The 21,666-nt window shown below is 40.1% G+C and overlaps 1 protein-coding gene across 14 annotated transcripts in view; it reads left to right on the top strand.

Moving 5' to 3' along the window:
• The window catches only part of CCND2 (cyclin D2), a 37,669-nt gene that overhangs the window by 5,511 nt on the left and 10,492 nt on the right, over positions 1-21,666 (top strand). For 2 of the 14 annotated variants that reach the window (XM_042835128.1, XM_042835127.1), the window contains exons 4-7: positions 155-314; positions 1,465-1,521; positions 11,261-11,409; positions 14,599-14,667. In XM_042835128.1, the coding sequence (XP_042691062.1) occupies positions 155-314; positions 1,465-1,521; positions 11,261-11,409; positions 14,599-14,667 (435 nt within the window). The other 12 variants (XR_006171518.1, XM_042835130.1, XM_042835129.1 and 9 more) reach the window with 11 other exon arrangements.

Below are 21,666 nucleotides of genomic sequence, written 5' to 3'. Positions count from 1 at the left end.
AAGTAAACAGCTTCAAAGCAGTAGGAGCATACCAAAAAAAAAAAAAAAAAGTTTGAGCAAAACCAATTTAGTAGTGATATAATTACAATCAGAGAAATAAAGTGTTTTCTGCAGGTTGCTTACGGCTTGTCTTCTCCACCCTAACCCCCTGCAGGAATGGGAGCTCGTGGTACTGGGGAAGTTGAAGTGGAACCTTGCAGCTGTCACCCCGCATGATTTCATTGAGCACATTCTACGGAAGCTGCCTCTACCTAAAGACAAGTTGGTTTTGATCCGAAAGCATGCACAAACGTTCATTGCCCTTTGTGCCACAGGTAGGCTAAGGTGCTCTGGGTATGCCTGCATGTGATGTGATGGAAAGATGAGTTGCTGGTGGCACAAAGACTTTTCGTCTCTGGATCCTTATTGTGGTGTGGAAAGAGCTGTTCTTGCTCTTGGGACTGTTTGCAAATAAGCCTTCGTGCTGTGTATTGATGATCTTGTAACGAGGAGCTATAAAGTGCCGGCAGTTCTGTACCTGCTGACTAATGCATGGTGCCAGTAAGACTGAATTAGTGTGATTTTCTGTTTTGCCCAATTCACTACACTTTTCAAAGGGCCACGGGTTGTTTGTACAAACAGATACAGGATAGCCAAAGTAGTAGAAGCTGTCATGACATAACATTCATTTTGGGCTAATGACAAGTTTTATAACTTTAACTGGACCCTGTCCAGTTAATGTGCCTGTTACGTTACTGAAGCACAGGGAATGCAAATGTTAGAAGTAATTTAAAAAAAAAAACCCAGAACATTAGGATTCTTTCTCAAGCTTGTTTTCAAGTAAGCAGCGAAACTACTCCTTTTGTAAGGAACCACTATGTTTTCCTTTTTTCTTGTGTTTGGTTGTACATGGTTTCTGAAGTGTTATGTAAGAGCAAAAGTATCTATTCCATGGAAACAATTACTAGATATTGATCTGTAAAATTCTGGGTTTTTTTCTGTTTTTTTTTCTCTTGTATACAAAAGCTAAAGTACCCTAATTTTCATTGGAAGGATTAACCATATTAGACTTTCACAGGAGCTAAATCTGGAGCGGATGGGCAGCATGCTATGTTTTACAGGGGTGTTTTGGGGTAGTACATGACTTAATGTGTAGGTTCTCTACAGTTTGATATGCTTAGTCTTTTGTGATGGGAACTTGATGTGCAGTTATGAGAGAGTCATTTTCCACTGGGTATTTACAGAGGGAAAAGGAACATCAGCTACAGCTTTTGGGTAATACAGATGCATAACTGCTTACCAATATGCCTGCTTTTTGGTGTTTGAGATGTAGAGACTGTTTTTACAATGTAGGCCAGTTTTTGCTACCTGAGCTGATATGTTTTAAAAAATGCTAATTTGGACTGCTTTAGGGTGATTAACATTTCAGTTACTGCAGTGCTGTAGCTTTCCCTTTTTTTCCCACTGTTGTGTGATCCCTTTCAGGCAGAAGGACATGGAGCTCATTAGAAATACTGCTCCAAATCTACAGGATCAATCTTGGTAAGCCATCAGATATCTCTGGCCTAATTAGCATTTTACTTTAAAATTAATCAATTACATCAGCTTCATACTGGCTTTGCATTCTCTCCCTGCCCACTTAATGCTACCCTACTCTTTTCAATGCTGTTCTTACTCTCCTATGTGAAAAAAAGACCCTTCTTACCAATCTTATTTCCAGATCCAGTTGTTATTTCCTTTTTTTCTCTTATTTGTTATGGAGCTCTCTTCATCAGCCACTCTATTTCTTCTTTCCCTTTCTCCCTGAGAGCTTCTGCTCTCTGCCAGCTTGGATTAAGCCTGTTGTTTCGTTTCTCCATTTGCATTCTTTCAGCTAGATGACCTCCTTTGACATATGACGTGACATGACAGACTTTTCCCTTGCTCCTTCCATGCATGTGTCGAGCCTGTTTTTGATTCTTAAGCATTACTAGACCTGGTCTTAATGGTTGGCTAATGGCTTCAGTCTTGAGCTCAGTAGTGTCTCTCGTTTTACGTCCTGATTCATCTCAGTGTGATGACTTCTGCTCTTCAGTAGTTTTTCAGTCTCTGCGTTTTTCTCTCTGTGCCTCTCTCCCCATTCATTGTAGTGAGTAACGATTCACATGAGCATGACTTAAACTGGAGCATGACTCTCCTTGCTGTTAGTTCCATCTGAACATACTACTTCTAGGCAAGACAGAAGCATAGTCTCTGAACAAGAGGTTTTCTCTTTCCCCTGCCCTACTGTTGCAGTGCTTTCTGAAGCCTCGTTCTCCCCTGGAAGTGTCTGGCAGTGAAGAACACCCCTGGACTAGGTCTGCCTGTGTTTGTAAAGCAGCATCTGTGCCATCTGAGTGAGGGAGAGCACAGTCTTTTGACTGGGAACTGACTGTACATAGGACAGCTTTCTTGAAGCTGCTTCACTCACTCACTGCACAGTAACAGCGTTCAGATGTGTCAGCATGTGCTGACACATGCTTGTCTTTCACAACACCATTCATTTTCTTACCCTGCTAGTGGCTACTGCTGTAAGCTAAAATCTTCTTCAGGAATCTTGTGAATCTTAAAGGCACTGAGAGCTGCAAACAGACTCTCTGCATTTACTGTATAGTAAAACCAGATGCTTACCTCTGTTTCAGATTAAGAGGATCCTACTTATTTGCAAGCCCAAGAGAAATCATTATTTTGACCTCCAGAGTCACATCTCTTTACCGCTCTTATCCTAGCTATATCTGTTAGTAACTTTTTATCCTTCATTGCTCATGCCATGGGCCCATTTCATGTGTTTCAAGTTGCAGAGTTGTACCTGTAGGAAGCAGGAAATGTCCTGACTGCAGAGCTATATACCTGACTTGCCACATTGCAGACAGGAGGAAGACCTCCTGTCCTCATTTCCACCACTGCAGCTTGCCTTTTATTCTTTCTTCTTTTAGGTTGTGCAGCATTAGAGATGTCTGACAGCTTCCCTGTGCTAAGCTGTCACGATGGAGGCTGTACATGGCACTGTTTTGGCAGAGGATAGCTTTTTGTGTCTATGGACTGACGAAGGAATGGATTTTGAGGGAAGAGAGGCAAACCAGGCTTCCAATAAGAGGAACTGTGCATTTCTGGGCACAGGCAGCAATGGAGAAGCTAATAACAGTGAGCAGATTTTCGGCATTTTGTGTGAATGGTGTATAAAACTTGAAAGCAGAAAGCGCTGCAGATTTTCAGAGACAGAAGGCAACTGTATAGATCTCTAGACTCATCTCTTTTGTATGGACTTTTGCTATTGTATTTCAGTTTTAAGCCAGTTTTGTAGTGTGTGCTAGATATCTGCCCACTGTTTCTGGGGCTTTAACCATCTATGCTTGAAAGCTAAAAAGGGTGAAACGTGTTGTTTGCTGTTCCCTCCTCCTCATGTGTGTGGGTCTTTGTTTGTTTACTTCTGGACCAAATCAGACAGAAGTTCTGTGAAAATCAATGCAATGGAAGTGTTGTGTGAGCAAAGACTGCAATTACTCCCCTAATCCTGGTGACCTGGAGGATAACCACATGGAATGCTGTGTAACACCAAGAGGTTCTCAGGGCTCCTGCTGGGCAATGTGCTGTGTATTCTTTCCTTTTTAGCCAATGTGAGACATTTTAGGTTCGGTCCCTGCAGAACGTGAAATGCACTACATGTTTTAGTTGGGATCTGCTCTTCACAGAGAGAGGAAAAAAAAAAAAAAAAGTCCACAGAGACTTTAAGTGGATCAGACTCATAGAAGGAAAATAAGTGTTGTGAAGTAATAGTAGTTGCATAAATAGTTCTTGCATGACACGTGTCAGAAGAAAGAATAATCCTCATGATTTTATTGCTAGGCAAAGACAATTTGCTTGTTCCTGGGAAGGACAGTTCATATTAGTATATCAAGCTCTCTGTCAGAGGGAAGCTGCAAAAGCCATTACTGGTCCATCAGCAAGTAGGCAGGGCCTGGGGTGTACTTGTGTGGGCAGAACCACTCCTTAAGTTGCAGAACCATCTGACTGGGGAGGATGAGGCGGAAGAAGATGAAGGAAAAGAGCCTTTGCTGACATGTGCTGTCAGATAAGTTGCTGTTCTTCCTACCTGTTGCAGTTTTGACCTTCTGATGGCTTAAGTGCTAAATGTAATCATGATTTTGATTAAGTTATCATGTTGAATTTGTAGAACAAATTACAATAATCATAAAAAATAGTTGTTCAGAAATAGTTTATCATCAGCTAATGAGCATGTTTTGTTGAGTGGTCATATACTTGCTTATGTAAAGTGCTCAGCATGTTTTCCAGTCTCTATCTCACTTGGGTTGTGAGATAGCATTAGCATTTAGGATGGTTTAAATACATTCATACCAAGGCCAATCTTTTTAGCATTACTATAGCCCATGAGTGGAATTAAATGTTTGCCCTCCCACCTACCTCGAAGGAAAGGAGCACTTACATCTGCATCCTATTTTACTTAATAGTCTTTTCTTTGGTTATACTTGGCACTGGTGTAACATTTTTTGAAGTGCTAAGGAGTCAGCTGATTATGCCTTTAAAAGCAGTAATAGTTAACACTGGGGAAAAAAATTCTGTGCATTGTGAAGTACAAAAGCAAGAGGAAAAAAGAATCTACCAACTGCATTCAAAAAAGCATGTGAACGAGTGTTCATGTGCTTTTTTTTTTTTTTTTTTGAAAGCAGCTGATAGAAAGTGCATGCACTTGGATCAAACCAGGCAAGAATCAAAAGCATTGCGTATATTGTTTTCCTATGATTTTTTTGTTTTTAAACTTATCTCCTAAAATGAAAATTCATGCTTTTCCTCATGGTAATATCACTGGCTGGGTAAAGTTCAAGGCTAGGTGAAATTGGGATGTAAGCATTTAAATAGCAGTTTATAGATGGATATTGTTGGTTGTCATCATTCTGTTCTCCTGATGGACTTAACACACCATTCTTTAAATTTTCTTTTCTCCCATCCTTAAGAACTGTTTTCAAGACAGGAGTTTCCTGTGCTGTTTGTTTGCAGAGCTGCAAATGCCTCTGTCAAATTCTAGGGATGAATGCTGGCTGTTAAAATAATGGCCTGCAGCCAGAGCAGTAACAGAGGTCATTGTAAGAAGGTGGAGTTTGCACCTGATCTTGGCACACTGAGGATGTTCAGCGTGGTGTTGATGTACTTTTCCTTCTAGCAGTTTTCTTGCACAGGCAACTCTGAGTTCCCGCCTCTGGTTGTATCCTATAGTCTGACTGCCAACTTCTCATTTTCCTGATTTAGATACATAGTGAAGTTCACTGGATCTGCTTGCAGGAGTGAGCCAGCAAAATAGCTCAACTGTTCTTTGCAGGGTACCTGACTATTTGTCACATTTGCTGCATGTGCAGAAAAAACATTCTTGGCATGTGCATACATTGGTGTAGAGCATACTGTTTGAAAGAAGAATGTCTACTGTCTAGGTACCCTGATTTGTTCTGGCTGTCTGGTCCATAGCTGGCTGTCTTTCAAATGATGCTGTTTCTTATACTTTTTTTTTTTTTTTCTTTCCAGCCCTGAAATTGCCTGTAGAAGTCAAAGGGTTGTGCAAGGTTGGACTAGATTTTTATTATCTTTCAAGGAAAAAAAAGATAGTTGGAGATGAGGATGGTTCACTGTGCTTATTACCTGGGGATAATAGAAGGCAAAACAAATCCTGCTTTCTAAAAAGCCATTTCTTTCCTTGATGTGTTTGAATGTTTCTATTTTCTTAGACTAGACATTGTTGTGCTACCTCTCTTACTTTCAGCAAGACTTCTGTATTTTGATGTAGAGTTGCAAAGTTAAAAGTCAGTGCTATGTCTTGAGAGCAGGCACTGGGTTTGCGTTAACCAGGGTTATGTGTGCATCTGAAAGAGAGATCTAGCTCATAGCCTGATTTCGGGTGTCCTGTAAGAAGTTCTTTTTATAAGATTCTCTCTCTATCAGAGAGAATCTTATCTCTTCAGATTTTATCAGCACCAGCATGTATTTTAAGTGAAAATACATGTTTAAAAGCCAAATGTTTTAAATCCTCTCCTCCCTTTTATTTTATTTTATTTATTTATTTTTTTTTTCTTAAATGTCAGGACAAGCTTTTGTCCTGTAAGTCTGGGGGTGGGTTTACCTGTAAGGATGACAAGATTTGAGTTATAACTGAGGAATTGGGGTATGGGGATTATAATCTAAAATGACATGTAAAAAGCTTGTTTGGAATTTCTTGATAAAATGTAAGAGATTTGGGGAGGGGTTTTGCATCCCATCAGATATGGTGCTTAATACTTATGCTTTCATTGCACCTTGAAAAACATTTCACGTAGTTATTACTTTGTTTGAATATGGAAATATGTTAATTAATGCCTTTGTTCCACTGCCTGCTCTTTTCCTCAGCTTTTTCTATTCAACCCTCTAGGTGGCCTAGCACAATGTGGCTTCTTTTCTTTCAATGAGCTCTTTCTGCACTAATAGGGTCCAGGGTGATCTGGAGAACCATGTGCACAAAATTGGTCCACCACCCCCCCCATCCCTTTATGGGCATGTCAGGTTAAATTCATATCAGCAGGAGGGTCACTGTCATGATTTTCAATAGCGTAAGATGAGGTGATGACTTCAGACAATGGTGCCACACTCTCCATTTGGAGACACTTGCCTCACCAGTTGCATTAGTTAATTAATATGCTAAAAATAGGGGCGAGTGATACAAATCGCTGCCTGTTGTACAACAAAGGCTGGGCATGTGTAGCTTTGATAGCCAAGTTTATGGTGCTTGTTATGGAGGGAAGTTAGTTTAGAGCTAGAGGCAATGTAAGACTTTCAGGATGCTGAGCTTTAGTCAGTCTGGGCCTCTGGCCATTTGCTTGCTGTCTCATTTGCATTATGAATGACATTAAGGGAACTAACAAGGTTACTGGGCATAGAAATGTTCTCATGTGACCCCACGTGGAAGCCGACCTACAGCAGTGCTAGTTGGCAGGGGCACTGTGGCTCTTTTATTTGGCTTCCTAGAAGATGGTTTTTGGGAGTGCGTAACTTGTAGGTATAAAAGAAAAACCAGTGTTCACGTAATATGGAGATCCTAACGTAAGCTTCCGGGAGCCAAGGAAGTTCAAAGGGGATGCTGGACATGTGGCTTGAGCTGTGCTGAGCATTGATTTGACATCTGGTGATAGGACAAGGAGCAGTGGATGCAAGTGGGACATAAGAGGTTCCACATAAATATGAGGAAAAAATTTCTTCAGAGTAAGGGTAACAGAACAATGGAACAGGCCGCCCAGAAAAGTTGAGGAGTCTCCTTCTCTGGAGACATTCAGAACCCACCTGGACATATTCCTGTGTGACGTAATTTCTAGTTGTTCCTCCAGGGGGATTGGACTAGGTAATCTTTCAGGTCTCTTCCAATCACTGACGTTTTGTGATTCATTGGGTGCACAGCATAAGCATCCCCCATTACTCTTTTCTTCCCTGCCAGACACCTTGAGTAATGCTGTGTTGTGGAAGTACTCACAAGGATGTGGGCATCTGGGCCTTCAGGAGGATCTGTTTCCCTGTTGCTGGCATGAATGTTGGGTTGCAGTGGAGGCATTTTATTCTTACCTGCTGCATTGTAGCTACTGTACAGACCATCCAAACTCTGTAAGAGTTATTTATTTATTTATTTTTACAATGTCTTACCTGAAAATTGCAAGAAAGAGGAATAAATTTTGGAAAATCAGTTGTCACTGGTATTTCCCTAGTTCTTGTGCATAATTAGAATGCAGTTTGGTAAGTCTGAAAATCAAATACTAGAGATGCATCCCACCACCTCCTTGGTAAAGCACGGCATTGTTCCTGCTAATGAGCAAAAGGATTTGTCAAATAGAAGTCAGTACTCTCACAGGTACTTAAGCAGGTATTGTCTCTCAGCCTACTTTGTTATGCATGTTATCAGCCAGTAATGCCATCAGTTCCCATGACAACTTGCTGTGTCTGGATTTGAAATGTACTGAAGTCAAAGAGCCTGAACTCATTGTTCCCAGTCAAGGGCTTAACCTGGGGACACTAAACCCAAGCAATTGCAGCATGTACAAGAGCGGAAGCAGATCTGTGAAGATATCTCGTTCCCTAATTCCTTTCTGTATAAATTAGTGGATTCACTCATGAGTCACTCTGTGGGAAAATGTTCTTGGGACCCATAAATGTTGCTTGAATATTTTTCAATTTTATAAACATTTTTTACTTGCTTCAGGGGCTGAATGAATTACAGAATGGCATGGCTTGGAAGGGACCTTAAAAATCATCTAGTTCTACTCCACTTTTCTGTGGGCAGGACTGTCAGCTGCTAGGTCAGTTTTCCCAGGGCCCCATACAACCTGGCCTTGAACACCTCTGGTGGGGGACATCCACAGCTTCTCTGGCAAGCCTGTTCTAGTGCCTCACCACCCTCCCAGTGAATCTCCCCTGTTTTAGTTTAAAACCGTTTCCCCTTGTCCTCTCACTAGCCACCTGTGTAAAAAGCAGTTGGATTTTCTCCTGTTACAAGCTTTCTCCTAGTATTGGAAGGCCATGATCATAGAATCATTAAGGTTGGAAAGACTACTTAAATCATCTAGTCCAATCATCAACACATCACCACCATTCCACTAAAGTATGTAGTCAGTGTTGCATCTGTCCTTTTCTTGGAAAACTCCAAAAATGGTGACTGTAACATCTTCCTGGGCAGCCTGTTCCAATACCTCACTACCCTTTCTGAGAATGTTGGGTTTTTTTTGTTTGTTTGTTTGTTTGTTTTTGTTTTTTCTGAACATCCAACCTCAAACTTCCCTGGCATACCTTGAAACCATTACCTCTGGTCCTATCCTAGTTAGTTACTTGGCAGAATGAGACCAACCCTCACCTCGCTACAACCTCCTTTCAGATTGTTGAGATAATGACCTGAGCTTCCTCCAAACTAAACAACCCCAGTTCCCTCAGCTGCTCCTTGTAATATTTGTGTTCCACACTCTAGACCAGCTTTGTTGCCCTTCTCTGAACATGCTCCAGGGCCTCAATGTCTTTCTTGTAGTGAGGGTCCTAAAACTGAACACAATATTCAAGGTACAGCCTTGCCAATTAGGAGTTCCCAGAGCCTTCTGGACAGTCATTCAAACATATAAATGTTTACGTACTTTACAAAAATACCTGTTTATTGGAGTCCTGGAATCATTCCTGATTTTCATGGTTGCACTTTGTAAACTGGAGGCCCATGCTTCTTCCACAGAGCCACTAGCTGCCCAGACTGTGGGTGAGTTTGTGCAGGAATGAGCTGCTGCAACAGTCATCAGATTCAAGACCTAGGCCCTCTAGTAACTGAGAAGAGACAGGATGTCTTAAAAGCAAAGGCTGTTTTGTGCAAGCATCAAGCAAGATGTCTTGTCGGAAGAAGTAGTGAGTTCTGCTTAAGATCTCACTGTATTTATTACATATTTGTGGGGAATGGCTCAAAAAGAACTATAATGGGCAGAAGCACTGAGGATAGCATGTTCTGGGAATGCTTGTGCTATATGTATCTGGCAGCACTATTTGTTTACACCACATATTTACAGACTGGGTGGTTCCTCTGCAGGATGAATTTATGTGAGGCAAATATGAAGCGCTGATTTTGACGGTGGAATTGTAATTCTCTGAATGTTAGTGTTGTGATTTGTGATGTGCACTGAGATGAGCTCTCACTGGACTGTGTCCAGTACTGACAAGTAAGGGTCAAGGCTCTCCTGCTGACTTAACTGTTAATTAGGGCAATGTAAAAATTGTCAAGTCCATCAGCTTTCCTATATATACACTACTACAGTATAATTATTGTTTTTGTAATAATAATAGTTCATACTAACTGGTTCTGTTAGTGGGAATTTGCTCATTCAGAAGTATCTGAGCGTGATGTCTTCTGAGCTCAGCTTTTGTGTGTGAAAGAGTCATTTCTGTGCAACTGTGACCTGCAAGTAGTTGTCTTTTAATGGCTTCATGAGTCAGGTAAGTCTGTGTGAGGATTTCAGCTCTTTCCTTTATTTCCCTAGTTCTGACATCCATTCTCCTGTCCCTGTGGGTAAATGTTATCACCAGAATCACAGTTTTCTCTGTTCCTCGTGGATGCCAGGGACGTACTCTTAGCCTGGAGAACAGTATGACATCTCCACAACTGTTCCACTGTCTGCCACCTAAGCATGTGGGAGACTGAGGGAGAAAAAAGCTCTGTTTAAAACTTCTGCAGTCACACAGAAATCATCAGAATTACAGTATTTATGCTAGCTAAATAGAGAAGACTTGGCACGTGTCCTAAGCAGAAGGGCAGTTTTTAGTATCCGTGTGACTGTATAATTAGACTGAATGCATCAAGAGCTTTTCTTTTTTTTTTTTTTTTTTTTTTTTGGTACTAGATATTGCTTGGATTTCTTTCTCCTCCTCCAATGAAAAATGAAGGATTTATTAATGAGCTATTGCTGATTAAAACAACTTGCAAACTAAGTTTTATGTTAGGAAGGTATTTGTAATCTAGAAAAAATGAGGATCATGTTAGGTGAAAGAAGTACAGGTAAGCCAGTGTCTACAGCAGGATAAAACACAAGGTTGCCTTATAAAGGTCACAAGAGCATTCAATTTAATTTTCATTTATCTCCTAATTGCCACAGATAGGTGAGAAGTTTTGAAATGCCTTTCAACTTGTCATTAGTATTATTTTTTAAGAAACAAATGTGGCATTTGTTTTTTCTTTGATGGCATAGCTGTAAGTCTTCTCATTTGCTAATTGCAAAGGTACTGAACATAGAGTAGTAAAGATGAATTGTTAATTAAAATCTCTTTCCCAAACAGCTCTTTAAATGCTTGAGTTAATCAAGTCTTTAAATTTGCTGTGATTTAAAATCTTAGTTCATTGTTTTTTGAAACCTTATTCCAGTTAGTTTTCTATTTATACATGGAGCTCTAATGTGACTAAGATCCAAATTTCTGATGTTGATTACAGAAAGCCTTTCTCTTCTTTCCTTTTTTTTTTTTTTAACTAAGACTGTTGAAAATTTTCCAGATTTTTTTTATGCATCAATGAGAATAAAAGAATAAACTGCATTTCCATCTTAATTTGCAGATCTGTTTCATCTCCTTTGACTACTTGTGATGAGTAGTGTGACTAATGAGCTCAGTCAGACCCAGGAGTTTTTCTACGTTTTTACTCTTGGGTGTGGCTTTTATGTTGATGCCTCTGTTCTACAGCTTTTCTGGTCTGGGCTTGGACTAATTCCCAGATCTGTTCTTACAGATTTTAACTTTGCCATGTACCCACCATCAATGATAGCAACTGGAAGTGTGGGAGCAGCCATCTGTGGCCTTCAGCTTGATGATGGGGACAGATCGCTCTCTGGTGACAGCCTAACAGACTTTCTGGCCAAGATTACAAGCACAGATGTGGTGAGTGTCATGGATTCCTGTTCTTGTTTCACTTCTGAGAACCCTGTGGAAAAACTGAGCTGTCCATCAAACTGGGCCTGATCCTGAGAGCCCAGTGGAGTGAAGGGGAGGGGGGGGAGTTCTGCTGCAAGTGGACACCTTGTTGGAAGACCTCTGGATGTCCAGAGCTCCTTGACCTCATGGGAATCACTCCTCATCATCATGTTCTGTTCAGCAGCTTTGTGAGTAGGGCCTGCTTTGCCTCATCTTGTACTTGGGCCTACTCCATCCACCGTGACTGATGCTGAGGCTTGTTATAGGGGAGCAGTCACCTTTAGTGCCCTAGGGCTCTGATGTAGAATAGCAGACAGCATCTCCCTATAGCTTAAGGTAAACTAGTATGTGCACAGGAACAGCAGGCCTGCGCTCCCAGTCTTAAAACTGCTGTTCTGACCCTCACTGGGATACCTTCCAAAAATCTTTGGCATAAAGGAGGAGAATACTGAGCTAATCCTCCAGTGCCAGCATAGCAGGAGATGGGTATGACCCAAGCTGTCTGGATTTCTGTCTCTAACCTCATTGTAAGCACTCATTTTAAGAAATTAATGCTTCAGATTGTCAGGAAGTCCTTTTGTCAATAGGGAGGTGAATCTGATATTGATTCAGTAGTGCCTGAAAAGTGATTTAGTGAGTACATACGAAAAATGCAGACCAGGCAGGTCTGCATGATAGACTGAGCTGGGAGGACTAAAAGGGAATGCTCAGATCACCTTTACTAGGAGTGGTAACACTCCAGTTGCATTGCTACCTTGGTAGTGGGCCATGGGAGGTAGAGTCTGTGCTACTGCAAATCCATGTTCCTTGGTCTGTGGAAAACATGAGTTTAATCTGTTGATAACCTGACAAGTTTTGCCATGTTGAAGTACACCTGAAAGAAAACGAGTGAGACCTAATGGAAGGCAGGCCACAAATAAAATACTTACCATAAAATTATCAGTTACCAATGTGTCCTTAACCCTTAATCCTTAACCTGTGTTCAACATAAATCCTCTTACAGCTTGTGGAGTAGATATTCTGTGCAATTATTAGATTTGTAATAACATTGTGAAGAGAAAATTGGTGGTTTTTTTTTTGTTTGTTTGTTTTTTTTGTTTTGTTTTTTAAACAAATGTTCTAAATTTGGCTAGAATATTCCAGTTTAACTGAAAGGGAAGAATTTCAGTTTTTTTCTTTCTTTAGGTGAGCTGAGTCTAATTTTAAAGTGCATTTCTAGGTCTTCCCGTTTCTTTTGGTTGGAAGTGAGTTTTGCAAAGGAAAAGAAACATTACCAATTCTGAATGCTTGTAATGTAAATCATGTAGCTTTTGAAATTAAATATACACTCATTTCAAGTGAAAGTTTCACATAGGTGATTTGCCTTTTTGTGCCATTTTTATAGGCATGGAGGAACAGTGGTGGTACATTGCAGTAAACAGCAGAAGCACGCAAGAAGAATCCTATATAACAGTTCAGACTTCATGGCCCTATGCAAGTAATGCATAGCACTCATTTGTATGGTTGTTCCATTTAGAGCAAGAAAATCTATAAAGTTTACTTAATATATTTAGAAAACAAAAATTACCAGTTATTAAAATTGGCAGTTATTGGCTGACTGAAATTTTCTACTTGGATGTTTGATTGGATGTAATGTGGTAAGTTTTGGATGCAGCATCCAGCAAATGTCAGGAAGGACTCTAGACTCTAGATATCAAGTTAACAGATGTGAGTGGACATGAGAAAATTGGATAAAGGAAGACTAAGATTTATAAAAGACTTGAGACTTGTTAATATGAGTGCTGCTTTTGGTAATAGTCGTGGATATCGTAATAATAAGGAAAACTGTTGCTGCTATCCATTGAGAGCTTGTGGAACTACCAGTAGTCTGAATGTTATGGAGTTTTGGAAAGATTGGAACTATCCTGATTTTGCTTGTTACATGGAAAAGCAAGGTGAAATGGACTCCTTGACTGCTTCTTGTTTTCATGCTCATTTTTACTGATGTATGCCCCACAACCATTTACGTCCTTGTATTTCAAACCCCATCCTGGGACTCATCTAATTTAAATATGAGGGAAAGACCATCTGTTCTTGTTTTGAAGTTGGTGATGGGGAGTTGCTTGGCTTCTAAGAATAGCCAGTGTTGTCTGAGTCAGAGAACTTTAAAGATGCAATTTTTCCATCACTAGACCATGTTCCATACCCGTGCGCTCCAGATAAATGTCTGAAACTATTTTCACTTGTCAGAAGGGAGATGCTAGGGTAGTCCTGCCGTGTTTCTCTCTGTTGTATTTAGTAGGTTTTGATCAACCATTGAGTTCTGTCTTTCTGGAGATGTCAGGGAGTTGTTTAGGATAGTCTTCAGTTTCCCCATGCAGCCACATGGATCTTTTTCCTAGCTCATCTTCATTGTGGACAAGTCTGGCTTTCAGAGACAACATGCTGCTGATCATACTCAAGTTTTAGGTGAGGGTAAGTGGGCTCAACACAAGAGGCACGCGGGCTACATAACTGGAATCTTGCAAAACACTTGTATTTACCTGGATTCCTCCACAGTAGGGGGAAGGGCATTTCCTATCCTTACCTTGTCAGCATCTGATCATTGCTTTCTGTCTTTGCTGTGGCAATCTGCTCCTTACTCACATTTAGACTAGACTATTGCAGTTCATGCTGCATGGGACTCTTTTTGGATAACATTTATATACTCAAGCAAGGCTGGATGCAGCTGTTTGCTTACATAGTTGCTTGTTTTGGTGGCGATTAAAGCCACAGGCGATAAAATCACAGGTTTACCTACTGTACCTCCTTTTGTGTTTTTTTTCTGGTTACTGTCAGGTGCCTTGCTGTTCCATCTTCGAGACTGTACTTGAATGAGGATCCCAGCTGTTGCAGAACCTGGCTCTTCCCATGCTCTGTTTGCATACCAGGGTTGTTTCTGAAGGCTTTTAGGGACAAATGAGAAGTCACAATAGGGTGCCTTTCTCTTTGGATTTTCTTTCTTCTACATCTAACAGAACCCTTGTTAATTGACTTTCAGAGAATGCTGCAGGCATATCGTGCAAGATCATGTCAGAGAAGGAATATATGGCTTTTTTTGCTCTTTTAGGAGCGTTTTTGGATTCTGTTCGTTTGATGTTTATAGGTATGTATTTAAGCTTATGTTCTTTCTTATAGGAGATACTGGAAGCTTTCTCAGGTGTCCCAGTGCTTCTTAATGTGAGACCTTTTTGCAGTACCGTGCAGGTTGTACAACTTTTTCTCATTCTGAATGTTTTAACCTGATTGATTCAGTTTGAAAGAAAATACCTGTCAGAACAGCCTAGTATCTCCTGAATGGTTAGAAAAAAAAGATACAATTTTTCTTGTTGAAAAACTTATCGTGCCTTTTCTTTGGAATTCTATTGATGTTTTGGTCAAAAATGTGCTTTTTGCTCTGTCCCAGTGAAAATCTTCCCAAATTTGGCTGAGCTTAAATGTCTTTGAAGGAGAAAAAAAAAAAAAAAAAATCACTCTTCCCAAATATCAAAGAATTCTTAGGATGTTACTAGTCACATCCTCTCCAAGAATCTGTTGGCACTGAGAAAAGCTTTCTTCTCTTTGCATCTGATCATAGCCCACAGCAGCACAGACTACTAAAAAGCTTCTTACTTAAGTGAGAGCACCCCTGGTACAAAGGGGATTTCTAGATAATTTTGCTGCTCAAACATTTAAACGTTTAAAGAACTTAGATATGCTGTAATTTTTCAAGATATTCACATGTGGCCAAGTTTGGAAGATGCTCGTTTTTGGAGAGCTGGCTGTAATTCGATCTGTCTCCTGCAAGATTCAAAGTCTCAGATCAGCTGAAAGGAGCCATAATTGTTAACTTGTGCAGAATAGTATATTTTTCATTAGCCAGATATTTAGAAATGGCAGAAATAACTTGGTAGATGTGTTCCCCATGACTTCTGTTTTGGAATTAGGAGCCAGGACTGAAAAATCATCTCACCTGTTAAAGCTTGGGAGACAGGGAAAAGCAGCTGAAAACAGGGTCTCAGGGTCTCTAAATGATAGGTGGTAACATCAGCCTTATCTGTAAAATATATAGTTGAGAAAAATGTACTGGTTGGATTGTGTAAAAGTTAGCTCAAGGCTTTGTTAATGAAGAGTAAAGACTATTGTAATATACTTTATGCTGGGTCTTAATTAAAATGGAGTGAAAAGCTTCAGTTCTCTGATTTCCTAATTTCTGATGCTTGGAAGTTGTTCATGCAGTGACACAATAAATTCGTCATTGCTGTGTGAATGATGTTGTTTTCTAAAGGTAGGTTGGGGAATACCAAGAATTCAGAGCTTGGAGGCTGCAAGAGCATCACAGCGTGAAAAAAGCAAGGTAACTTATAGAGTTCACAGTTCTGCAGAGGGAAATGCTCTTGCCCCTTCCTGCCTCTTGATAGCCTGCAGAAACCTGTGGGCAGCTGGAAGAGAGTCCTTCCTGACCTGTACAGCTTGCAGTAGAGAGCTGCAGGGTTCTGCTGCATGTGGGAAGTGCTGGGGAGTTTTGACATTTTGCAGTTGGCCTCAACTTGTAAATAAAATAAGTTTTGCTGATATGCTACCCAGGCACTATGAGGAATGTAAAGACGCCTTCTGAACTGGCCACACTGCATGCTACTGGTATTTGAAACTGTTTTTGAGATACTCAGGAGCAAAGAAGTGTTTTAAAACCCCATCGCTGCATAAAGGAGGTGGAGAGATCGCTTAGCTTGGAAACTGGAACATTTTAATGAGCTTTCAAAAAAAATGACACTGTCTGAGTTAAAGCATGAAAAAATTGAGCTTTAAATTTTCAAGCATATGAAAAAGGAGAATGATAATGACATCCTGTTGTAACTAAACTGCAGAGACTTTCTGAACTTCTACTGTTTCTTGAAGATAGTTGAGGGTGCTGTTTTCTAGGAAACAAAACAGTAGCATGAACCGAAAAGCTGAGATCGGTGGAGTTATTTTAGGCAGACACTGGTGTGGCTGAGTGGAGTTTGGCATTAAATGCTGTAATGTGTTGGGTGTTTCATTAAGAATTAGACCAAAAAGATGTTATTAATGAACACCATTTAATTTAGAACTCTGTTGCTGGATGGGCAAACAGCTAGCACGAGTGTTTCCTTCAAAAACACACTGATATTGTTTTTCTGTGTATCAGTCCAAAGCAGTGCTCTGGACTTCAGCTGAAATGGTACAAGGCATCTTGTCAGTATCATTGTAATGATAACAGTGGTTTTTGATAAATAGCTGTCCTTGGCTATTTGGTGAAGGTTGAATCACAGTCTTAAAAAGGCAGTGACGACTACCCCATGCAAACCTTTAATTATTCCTTCCATCTACCAAAATAATACTCAGAGAGCAACTCTTGGAGAAACTTCAGGACACTCAACAGCCTTATGGGTAGCAAAAATATGCTCTACTGGGTGTATTTGAGTGGGCCTTTTCTGATAATTATTGTTCTAAAGAGTCGATAAGAGCTAGTCTAGCTCAGCTTTACGCAGTTTTTGCAAGATAGGGATGACACAGTCCAAGCTGTTTTGCTGCCAGAATGGGAACACTTCCTTTGCAATTTCTTGAAGAGGAATCAAGAGGCTGGTAGGCAAATAGTTAACAGACTTCTTACAGGAAATGCATGAGCTCCCTGTGCATCACTTGGTGGATCATTGCAGTGGAAAAATAAACAGCTTGGCAAGTCAAGAATTTTCATAGCATCTCAGACAAGGACTCCAGTGTACGCAGTATCCTGTCCCCAGTGGAGCCAGATGCTTCGGAAGAGGATACAAGTATTCCTGTGGTGTAAAACTACGGGATGTGAGGATGGATAACTGTGAATGGGTAGGGGGTAAGCCTGGCATCTTGAGAGCTTGAGTTCAGTATTCTGCTTTGTCACACATCTGCCTTGGTTGAGTTTCTCTCTTCGCTTCCCAGAAGAGTTGCCATCAGTTTAGCATGTCAGCTTACTAGCCATTTGTCTGGAAGTTGCCTCTTTCTTTGTGCCTGGGATCATTCGTATAAATCATGTGCTCGTCAAACATATTTGACCCAGTTATTGCTTGCATTTCCCTTGAGTCTGGAAAACTGTCCGTATGTTCTCTTGTTCCCCAGATCTCCTAATGGAAGAGAAGTATAGAGGACTGATGAGCTTAAGAAACTACTGCAGCGCTAGATAAATGAAGGTCTTCTCTGTTACAAAGCACCTTAGAGAAGAATTCTAGAGGCTAAAATTTATGCAAATTAGGCATGTAACTATGTTTTAAAGATAACTCTGCTCTGAGCAAAAGGTTGAACTAAATGATATCTAGTGGTCCTTCCCAACCTTTTCCTGTTATATGAAGAGCACTGAAACAGGGAAATGATGTTCACGTACTAAAATACTCTCAAACCAAAATCATTGATGAAACAGGCAAGGCTAGATCTCAAGTTAAACTAGTTAGCAGGTTGCTTATGAAATAAACTGAATGGTAGTATCCAGAAGAGCTGGCCTCGTTCATTCTGTGTGTTGATTAAGTTTATGTCTGCTTTAGGAGCATATTCTGTAGCACACAGCTTTCAGGATTGTGATTGAATGACAGAAGTTCTTTTCCCCTGCATCTGCAATAGGGAGAGGATTTTCAGGCAGACCATATGTGCCTGCATACAAGTCCACAAGTCTCTTTCAAGTCTATTCCTACATGGGACTGGTGTGTTCTGAGAGTATTTGTAAATCCAAGACATACTTGAGGGCCTGTGGTAGGATGCAAAAGAAACCAAACTTTTCTTAATGTTGTGTCAAAAAACAACTATTTGTGAACTGCTGAAAATGTGGATTCAAGCTGTTTTGAAAATGGGGTCCAAAATAAATGGCATTTAAAATATCTGCATTTAAATGCACTATATATGATAGTGCTGGGATTTTTTTTTTTTTCCTGAGGTCTGAACAGTCCCTTCAAAAAGATCCTTGTAAATTGCTGTACAAAAATGGTATTTAGTACCATCACATTCAAGAATTTGTTTCCTGTTGAGCTGCAGTATAAAATCATGGAAAACTGTCCTTGAACAGGCAGCATTTGAACATTGTCCCTAAGGCACATACACCATTTATTCTCCTGTTTGCAGTGTTCAGAGCCCGTGGTTTTGGAACCAAGTATCAGGACTTGTTGTATCTCATCCAGCTTTATTTGTTGCAGACCACATTTTGTATGCGAGGAAACAACAGACGAAATAGCCTCCAAAGAAAGGAAGAATGAGATAGTTTCCTAAGTTGTCTTTGCCTGAGTTGGCAGCTGCTCAGGTTCATTCAGCTTTTTGTTCCCCAGTGAGTGCTGTGCGTGTGTAGTAACAATGGGGTGATGCAGTTACACTGTAGGCTAATAGCCGAGTTCCGTCAAATCCATTCATAAATGCAGAGGAGAGTGCAGTGCTGTGAGAGCCAGCCAGCGCACAGAGGAAGTGAGGCCCCCAAGTAATGAGCTCCACATCACAAACATAGCTGTCAGAGCTCAGGGACTGGTGATAGACTGCAGTCATCTGGTTGGAGCCTTGCCCTGACCCTTTCTGCTGCAGATGTGCGACCTGCTTGAGTTGACAAGGGATGCTGATAGCAGCCAGCAGAGCTCCCCTCCAGGCGTCCTCTGCCATGAAGCGTCTTGGTGTAAGGCAGACAAATAGGTTATTTCAGAAAATCCAATATTTTGATAAGCAATCACAGCATTTAGTAAAGCAGGGTAACATAAATTCACAGCTTTTGTCTAGCAGTTTCAGATATTTGTATACTTGTTGGAGAGAAATCAGCAACTTGAAATCTCAAGCTGCATTAAGCAGGGAGTGTAAATTAAAGCATGGCATCTGCCCCCTGGATCACCCTTATAGTTTTTTGGCTTTACTGTCACTTTTTCCAGTTCTTCCCTGTTGCTATGAGAAGTACCCACGTGAGCAACAGGAAACTAACAAGCTGACTGTTCAAGCAAAGAGTCCAACCAAATCTACAAAATATACTGCTCAAAGTGCTAGAAAGGCTGAAAAATTTCCAAGAAAAATGTGCCAACTTTCAGATACTTCATACTAGTCATATTACATAATCTCTTTGAAATGTTTGGAACAGTAAATTAATTTTTTTTTTTTTTTTTTTTTTCAGATGGAAATCAGTCAGGCTTATCTGTAATTGATGCTATTTGTCACAGTAGCAGAAATAGTCGCGTTTAGCAGGGTAAATATTTCTGGTTTTAAATTGCATCCAGTAAATGTGAGAGCAGGGAGATAGAATAAATGCAGTATACGGGCATAATATTCCCACAGCTGCTTTTCAGGATGTTTGGAAGTATGGTGGTGTGCTGATGATTGGTGTTTTGCAAATGAAAGGCTTGGTTGGAGAAGGAGCCCCTGTTTATGTCAACAATGGAGCAGAGGAATCCAGCCCTCTTCTGTATAGATATATAGGATAGATATGTATACGAGTATAGATGATACATTCCTCGCTAGAATTACTGTAAATTCCAGCTCTTCAGTGCATGCCTCACCGCTGTTTTCTCAAGTTATCCAAGCAAGGATTACACAACAGCTGAACAGTATTGTCATTTAAAGTATCTTGGGCTTCTCCATTTATCCTATCAAGTCTAGGAATAACTAGATTCTTCCATTTTACTGGTGATTGCTCCTACCAATCATTTTTACTATCAACATTTCTGTTATAGCTACGAAGTTGCTCATCATAGAACACAGAAAAACATTTATATTCCTTCAGCTGCTTTTCAGTTGTTCTAGTAAAACTGTCCAGGAATGAAGAACTCTCCCAAAACATAATCAAACGGGAAAAAAAAGAAGAAACAATAAAGTTAATTGGCTTTTCAGTTCTGCATATGCTAAAGTTAAAATAAAACTATGGAGTGGAAAGTACATGAACTATTTTCATGATTAAATCTACTGGACCATAAAGAAGAATGAGGAAGTTGGTCCACGTGACACAAAAAACAAAAGGAATTACATATATTCTGAAGGAATGGCCTATTCCCTGTACGGCAAAATCTGTAGCCCTTACTTCAGTACATTTTACTGCTCTTTCAAAGAACACCTGCTGAAAATAGTGTAATTCATTTATATTTCTTATTTTATATGATGTTTAAAGTTTTAATTTGTTCTTGTCAGTACTGTCTAGAGCTTGCAAAATGAAAGTCTACTAGTAGAATATGTATATGTTCAGCAAAACCATGGATGAAACTTGTAGGGGTTAATACCACCGTCTCAGGTGGTAAAAAGCCAGATTGTTTACCCTGATTGCTTTTTCCTTCTTTGTTTGTATTGTATAACTTAAATTTGTATTGATGCTTCCAGTGAGACAAACTGGAGTGGTAACCCCATCTACAAAATACATCACTTCGTGTTACACCCATTATGGTCATTGGGCTGATTAGGTACCGTAAGTTCATTATTTCTCCTATTGCGTGTAACGCTACCATCCAGCTGGTATATATCATAATTCTTAAAGTTAGTTGCGGATTATGGCACAGCAAAGGTGGTTTTAGGATTTATCGTGTAAGAATTCTAGCATTTTTATCATGTGTCATATTGACGAGGTCTGAACTTTGTCTGCCAACTTCCATTTTATTAGAAGAGCCACTGACGTGTTTAATTAGTATCTCATCTTGTACAAAACATGTTGCTCTATGATATCCATACCATTCTATGTTTTGCCAGGTTTCACCTGTTGTCATGCAGATAGCGTGGTCTGTGAAAAGCCAGCTTGCAATCTGAATACCTGTGTGGTTCGACTCAATGATCTTTAAGGTCTTTTCCAACCTATCGGAGCTAACTCATGACAGTAAATGTATTGGTGGCTTGTGGATATCTATGTAAGGTAAAATTCATGCAAACTGTGACAATTCCAGTCTGGACAGCTTTATTGGTTTTAAGTACAACATGACCCATTTCTGTATGAAAGTACTAAGAGACTTCAGCCTCTTAATAAATTAAATAAAGCACTAAATAAATACTTTTTACAAGTTTTTATAATTTCAGTGTAAATGATAACATGTAAGAATATTTAGAAACAGAGTATTGGCTGCAAGTGCTCAGGCCTTGTGTTCCATATGTCACCACCCTTTCTTCCCCAAGCCTGGCTGTAAGGAAGTTGCCTCATTAAGTTCAGTAGTCTATAGCTGCTTGTAAAAAAATGAAGTAAAATTCAGAAGGACATGTTACTTTGAAATTTCACATCACTCTGCTTTAGAAGAAGAGATTCTTATG

Source organism: Centrocercus urophasianus, unplaced genomic scaffold (genome assembly GCF_019232065.1).
Source record: "Centrocercus urophasianus isolate 14NV4802_14NV808 unplaced genomic scaffold, USGS_Curo_1.0 seq_5, whole genome shotgun sequence".
In the NCBI taxonomy this organism is placed as follows: Eukaryota; Metazoa; Chordata; class Aves; order Galliformes; family Phasianidae; genus Centrocercus; species Centrocercus urophasianus.
Note: the sequence above shows the minus strand (reverse complement) of the source record. Positions and strands in the feature narration are given on the sequence as shown.